General features: G+C 38.3%; 1 protein-coding gene across 1 annotated transcript in view; it reads right to left on the bottom strand.

The window, feature by feature from the left end:
• Positions 1-1348: 1348 nt before the first annotated feature.
• Positions 1349-7144, bottom strand: part of LOC114465563 (mitochondrial ubiquitin ligase activator of nfkb 1-A-like) — an 8044-nt gene continuing 2248 nt past the window's right edge. The window contains exons 2-6 of the mRNA XM_028450659.1: positions 6261-6380; positions 4186-4273; positions 3988-4108; positions 1855-2074; positions 1349-1779 (exon numbers count right to left, since the gene is read on the bottom strand). Of these exons, the coding sequence (XP_028306460.1) occupies positions 1531-1779; positions 1855-2074; positions 3988-4108; positions 4186-4273; positions 6261-6377 (795 nt within the window). The 5' untranslated portion in view covers positions 6378-6380 and the 3' untranslated portion in view covers positions 1349-1530. The remainder of the gene's footprint in view (positions 1780-1854; positions 2075-3987; positions 4109-4185; positions 4274-6260; positions 6381-7144) is intronic.

Here is a 7144-nt window from a genome sequence, read left to right as displayed (position 1 = left end):
CCCCCCCCCCCCCCGTTTTTTTTTTCTGTCCAGGTACCAGCTAAAGCCTACCAGGTACCAGGTACCAGCCAATCCCAAGAGTTTTGTTTTGGTGTTTTTCCCCCTCTTCTGTTCAGGTACCTTCCGATCCCAAGAGAGGTTGCCAGGTGTGTGGAGACTACCCTTCCTCAGACAACAACCAATCATCTACAACGCCGACCGGAAATGAACGACCCACACGGCAGTGAAGGTCGCACAGCGGGCAACATGGATCCAAGATGATTGCCGAGACCAGCTGATGCTGAGACGGAGGCTGACCGAACAATGAAGGGGGAACCGACAAGGCCACTGAGACACACACAAGAAAACTCTCTAGAACAAGGGCCTAGCTTTGTTTATAAGCCACACCAAATGCTCATAGCTAGGTTGAGGGACAACAACCTCACACCTAGCTGCAGGAATACAGTCATAAACCCTTCTGCTACGATTGAGGAAAATACTCAAGGTTCTTCACTCATGATGCCACCAATCAAGTGCGGTGATTCTAACCATGGCTATTGGTTACCCCAGTTACCACTGAACTCAGCCGATGAAGACGAGTGATGTCCTTGATGCAAATGATGATTTTTGCTTATCTAGATGTAATAAAGGATGATTTTTGATGATTCATGCCATTGATAATAATGATGAAGTTTTTTTTTTTTTTAAGGTTTATTTCCACATTTTCTTGATATATCTATATCCGTGCCTCACAAAAGAAGAATATATCCAATGTATGACAATAACGATGCTAATGGTTAACCCTGACAGACAGCAAAGGTGGAATATAATAATTTTTTTTTTGATTTGGTCGTTGAGGCGACCAAAAGTGGGGAATGTTATGGCAATTTTATATTCATCATCATCATCAAATGTATGTTCATGTGTACAATTTGTCATGTTTTAATACATGACGACTCCATTAATCTTTACACTTTTGAACAGCTGAATCATGATTAAACAGTACAGATCGTATTATTCTCAGTGCAGCACAGTCTCTGCCAAGGCCAGAATCTCTGCTCACATGACATACACTGACGCACACACTTATCAAGACAGATAAAGACTGGAGCCAAACCTTCTCATAACATCTTCATCATCCTCCAACATTGCCACTATGGGCATCTGACTCCCTCCCTTTTGTCTCTCACTGTTGGGACCTTTTCTTATCTGTATAAAAAGCTTAAGCTTTGAAAACTGTTGGGGCGGGGCGCGGCACTTCCTTCGGACGTCCGCCTGACGGACGCTAATTTGTTTCACTTTGTTCCATTTTGTACCTTTTTTCTTAGTTTAGAATAAACATTTTTTATATAAAATCATCAATGCTTCTCCTGGATTCCATCATTCAACCAGAGCAATGAATCATGTCTCAAATGAGGTCAACCGTAAATTCTGCCGTAACATAATCAATCATTACAGTCCACACATCTTCTTCCTCTTTATGTCCATCTTTAAGTTCAGCAGCGTGTAGAGCCTCTGCCATCAGCCTTTCATCTTCCTTCGTTCCTACTCCTATCTCCACACAGCGTTCAAATGGCGGCAGTAGTGAAAACCCATCCGGGAAAGCCCCGCCCCCCCTGCTAGAGCACAGACACCAAAGCCAAACCTCCACCAAACAGTGGAAGACAAAGCTCTCTGCTTCACAGAGGACAAATCTCCACGGCTGAGGAGGTACTGGGCTCCATTGGTAGGAGGTCGTAGGCTCAGAGTTCCATCTGTTTCCATTATTAACTCTCCAACGCCTGTGAGGGAGGTGCCAACCTGGAACAGACACGTCCACTACTTTACAACCAAGAATGTATTTACAATATACAGTAAATAACATGAGAATCTGACCTTGAGCATTTTCTCCATCTCCAGTACACGTGTAGGCTTTACCCCGTTGATGTTGTATTTTATGATGTCATCAAGGTCGTAGAACCTGTGGTGAATTTTCTCCATGTAATCTCCAGAGGCTTGGAGAGGGTCCTGGACCCTGACTATGGTTTTATCTGAGCCCACCAACACAAATGGGACCATGGAGGGTCTTTCATGGATAACTGGCCTATTGTCTTTCCTGGAACAGACATATTGAATCCACAGGATTAGGAAACACATTGTTTTTAAAATGTTCCAAAGCAACACTTTGAGGTTACCAGCAGTTTGACTTACTCAGTCTACAGACTCAGATGATCCATTTCTGTTTTATTTCCATTTACCTATAAATAAATGTCACTACGGACTATGAAGTTCCATGAAAACATGGTTACTATGGAAACTGAGTTCATCTGCTGTTATTCATTTCATATTTCTCTGCTGTAGCAGTGCCTAATGACCTAGTGCGTGTGTTGACATACGTCTGTTTTTGCTACACAGCGTTTCATATCTCCAGATTTCATGGTGACATTTGAAGTTTCCCTCTCTTTACTCGACCATTTCTGGTGGAAAATATCATGTAAATGCGTAACCTTGGCCCCAAACATGAAGGTGAGGGTTTATTCTCTGTCATATTGATATTTGTGTCTGTTAGCGTACGTTTCTCAGAGATCCTCTGGACTTTATCACGACTGCACTTGGTCCACGTTATAACCACACAGAGCTGTGTGTGCTTGGTAACAGATGAGAACATATGTAATGTGACTCTTTCAGCAGCCCAGTGTGTTAAAGACCTATACAGTATTATTTCATGTATGAGGGGGGTCAAGTTAAACATTGTTGGAATGTCAGTGATCAATACATATTTTTAATTGATTTATTTTTTTATTTTAATTTTAGTGAGGTTAGTACACATTCAGAGGCATAAATAAAATTGGACTCATCATTTGCATAATCATTTATTTCGCTCTTTGTTTTTCTCATTTTTGGTTTTCGGTTTGAGTCGAGAATTGAATTTAATTTTTGTTGCATCCCTCGTGTTTTAGACTGATTTGAAATGTAACATATGATGTGACTTTAAACAAGGCACTAAGAACTAGGAGATTGTTTTCTCTTCCTTATGAATCTGATTTAATATTATTTAACCTTTCATTTCATTAAAGCATTTTAGAAATTCATTATAACTGTAAACACATGTAGAAACAAAGCTAAATGTTAGCAGATGTTTTATTCATCTCTGAACATTTGAAAACATGTGTATTTTTCTGTTACTTGAAAAGGAAAGTTTATGTTTGTATGTAAACTAAACTAATGGTATAAGGTGAAGAATATGTTGTGTTTGAAGAGTATATGTGTAGTGACCAGAAGTGACCAGAGGAGGTGCTGTGGAGGAAATGAAGAGCCAGGAAAAACGGGAGAGAAGAAGAGAAAGAAAAGGAGAGCGAGCAGATAAAGTTCAGAGTTGATGTTTTAGAGGAACAACCCACAGTGAGATCTTCAACAGTCTACTGAGTGGACTCTGTGTGAGAACATTAGCCTTGTGACATTTAGCTTAGCTTGTCCAGCAGAGTGATCCACCTGTCCTGCTCAGGAAACTAGGCTGGTGTGTGGTGAAGTGAACTGCTGCTGCTGTCGGAGAGAGGAGGGAGGCTAACACCACGTGGAGAGCCTGGACCTTGAACGCACCACGGAGATCCGCCATTTTCCATCAGTGTGGAAGTGATGGAAGGAGAACACCCAGAAATACAGTTTTATTGTTATATACCAGCTTTTTCAGGGTTTATTTTATTACAGTGGGCCCACATTGTGTGAGTGTTTTATTTTTTACCGTACCTAAATCTTTGATTGTCTAAACAGTGTTTTTTTTTTTTTTGGTTTTTTACGTTTGGTTAATTCAAAAAGAAAATAATAAGTTTGATATAAAGCATTATTAATCTCTACTTTTGGTATTTATTATTTGTGGTGAAATATTTAATGTTTCTATTTGATCTTAATAGCTCTGTGGTTGGGATAGGCTAATTAAAAAACTCAATATCATTTATTAAATAAAGAGTCCCAGAGCCTTGCTACACACAGACACACACTTGTAGTGTAGTTCATTGATCAGTTTCTCACCATGAGTGTGACAGGATGATCTGCTGGTGCCTGGAAATATACAATATTAATCTCCTCAACACGCCTAATGTGTTGTTGTTGAATTGGCTCCTCAAAGGTTCACCGACTGACTTCACTTTACCTAAAATAGTGGCAGAAAGGAGGTTAAAACACACTGAAGTGAATTGGTTCCAAACACATCAGCAGAACCACATTTACCTTCAATGGCAGCGTATTGGAGACTTTCTCCTGGAGTAGCCTTCATAAGTGTTTTGAGATTTTTATCAATAGGGGGGTGTGGGGCTCTCTGAAATGACAAAACACACATTAGAACACATGCTAAAGTAGACAGTAGATCATTTTGGAATGGATTATTATTCATGGTTTCTTTTTGTGTGTATAATCACGTCTATATACTCAATTATCCTGTTAATAAAATACATTCTCAGTCAGGCCAACTTTTTACAAAGCCCCACAGGACAAACAGTTTTAGAACATCTCATTTCAACTTCATCTAAATCTAAAAACAACACAACCATGTACGTAAGAGAAGAGACAAATCAGACATAAACAAGGGCGATCAGATTAAACACTAAGTCAGTTTGACCCAAGATCACAAAGTCTAAATCATTAACAAATAGGAATAATTACATTTTAAAATTAAACTTCTATACATTAAACAACTCATGTTCATATACTAAATAAATCAAACAGGCACCATAGACCCCTAAATGATCAAATAAATCAATAATCTTATACATCATTTGTATTGCTTTAAATCAACAGTAAAATGTCATCATTAACTAACTATAATAACTGATCATTGGATTTTGTAAATGTAAAACATCTCATTAAACAAATACTGTTAGATATAAACTTTAACTTTTGAAAATCTTTTTTTTTTACCCATATTCTTTGTGCATGTCTTTATCTTTGATGACAATCACAAATGTCTTACGTATTACAACAAAAGAAGACACACATGCAGCCTGCATGTCCCAGCCGAAGGAGGAGAAAACTAGATAACAAACATAGAATGAAAATGCTGATAAATCTACATTTCAGGCCCAGGGAGTGGGCAGGCCCTGAAAACCTTTGACTATGTTCTCTCTCAATGAAAAAAACTAACAATAGCAGAGCTGCCAAGCGTCACCCTTGAGTGTGACAGTCACGCAGTTTGACCCATTCTCACGCCACACTGGGCATTTCTCATGCGTGTATTTCCCCCCCATCATGATAATGAACTTTGGTCCTCGCTGCTTGCCGTAGTTCGAGTAACTCTGATTGACTGACCAAAATAAACCAATCCCAGACCAAGCCATGTCTCATTTGTGCCTAATCTAACCACCACGGCAGGCACCACGCAATAATAAACCAATTAGAAGCAACGTAGGGCGGGTCTTGACTAGCCGTCTCTAACTAGTATCTTCCTCACACAACATGCGTCGAGTCGTCGACATGCTTTCAGAAAGAAGTTTCTAGTTCACTGTTTATATTGGTGTGTGTGTGTGTTATAGTGTTAGTTACTCATCTAATAAACTAACATGTGTGTGTGTGTGTGTGTGTGTCTCTCACTCACGTGTCTGTGCTAGAAATGAAGTTAAATGAATTAAAACTCTTATTCAGCTACTAGCAGTGTTATGAACACTGCTAGTAGCTGAAACAAATACCTTGTTTAATCTATTGTTCATTTGAACTGTTCTTATGATTATTATTGTATGTAATAGTGTATTTCTATAGACATTGATTCAATGAAAAATGACTTGATGTTTGAATGTTTTTTTACATGATGATCTTTTTAATGACGTCCTTTCTGTTGCAGACAAGGAGAGCTGAGGTAAAGGTAGCACTGCCTTGGGCCACAGTGTTTAAGTGGGAGCCTCTGTCATCATCAACATCTGTGATAAACACCTACAACTTGAGACATGTCCCCAGATCAATGATGGACAGTTGTTCATATGAAATATTGACTAATAAATGTATTAATTCTTGTTAGTTTTCATTTGTAATTTGTGGTTGATTAAAACTATCATTAGGAGGACACAGTGCAGGGAGAGCTGCTGGTATGGAGGTGATGACATCATTCTGAAGGTAGAAATCAACGTTAAAAAACAAAGTCATGTTGAAAAAAAGCCAGAACGTATCATGTCACTGAAGTCTCACTCTTGTCGTTTTGTGAAACTTGGCAGCCCTGTAATAGCTTTTAAAACTAGATTCTACAAACGTCCACATGGAACAAACTGGTAGAAAACTGTAGATTAAGATTTACAGTAAAAAATCAAATAAAAACTTACATGAAGTTGTTCAACATTGGTACGTTTTTTCCTGTACATGTAATAACAGATTCCTGACAGGGCCAAACTGGCTCCCATATAGAAAACTTCTGAAGAAGTCACAGCAAACACAGCCATTTCCTGCACAAACACACAGTAAAACACATGTTTATAACTGTAGTTAGAGTTGAATTAAGACAACGTTCACCTGCTAAGGTTCTAGAGAAACCAAACGTCACCTTTAAAAGATGAGAAAAGGCTTAAACAGAAACATGAACAGCTGTTATCCTGTCGTACAGTGTTTGTTGTTTTGTACGCTTCTAAATAAATATGTTATTTTCCTTCTTCTTTGGGTTTTTCTTGCACCCTCTTTGTTGCACTACCGCCCTCATCTGGTGGTTAACTGGTACCACCGTTCTTTAACACCCAGAAGTGTTTAAGTGGTGGTCACCATAGATATTATAATACGTAATCAACTGCTGCAGCCATAGATATATGTAAAGGCTAGATGCCTTATGGTGGATTCTGATAGGTAGGTAGATAGATAGATAGATAGATAGATAGATAGATAGATAGATAGATAGATAGATAGATAGATAGGTAGCTATATAGATAGGTAGCTATATAGATAGGTAGATAGATAAGTAGCTATATAGATAGGTAGATAAATAGGTAGCTATATAGATAGGTAGGTAGATAGATAGATAGATAGATAGATAGATAGATAGATAGATAGATAGATAGATAGATAGATAGATAGATAGATAGATAGATAGATAGGTAGCTATATAGATAGGTAGATAAATAGGTAGCTATATAGATAGGTAGGTAGATAGATAGATAGATAGATAGATAGATAGATAGATAGATAGATAGATAGATAGATAGATAGATAGATAGATAGA

The sequence above is a fragment of the Gouania willdenowi genome, chromosome 6 (genome assembly GCF_900634775.1).
Source record: "Gouania willdenowi chromosome 6, fGouWil2.1, whole genome shotgun sequence".
Taxonomy (NCBI): domain Eukaryota; kingdom Metazoa; phylum Chordata; class Actinopteri; order Blenniiformes; family Gobiesocidae; genus Gouania; species Gouania willdenowi.
The sequence above is the reverse complement of the archived record's forward strand: the minus strand, read 5'-3'. Positions and strand labels throughout refer to the sequence as shown.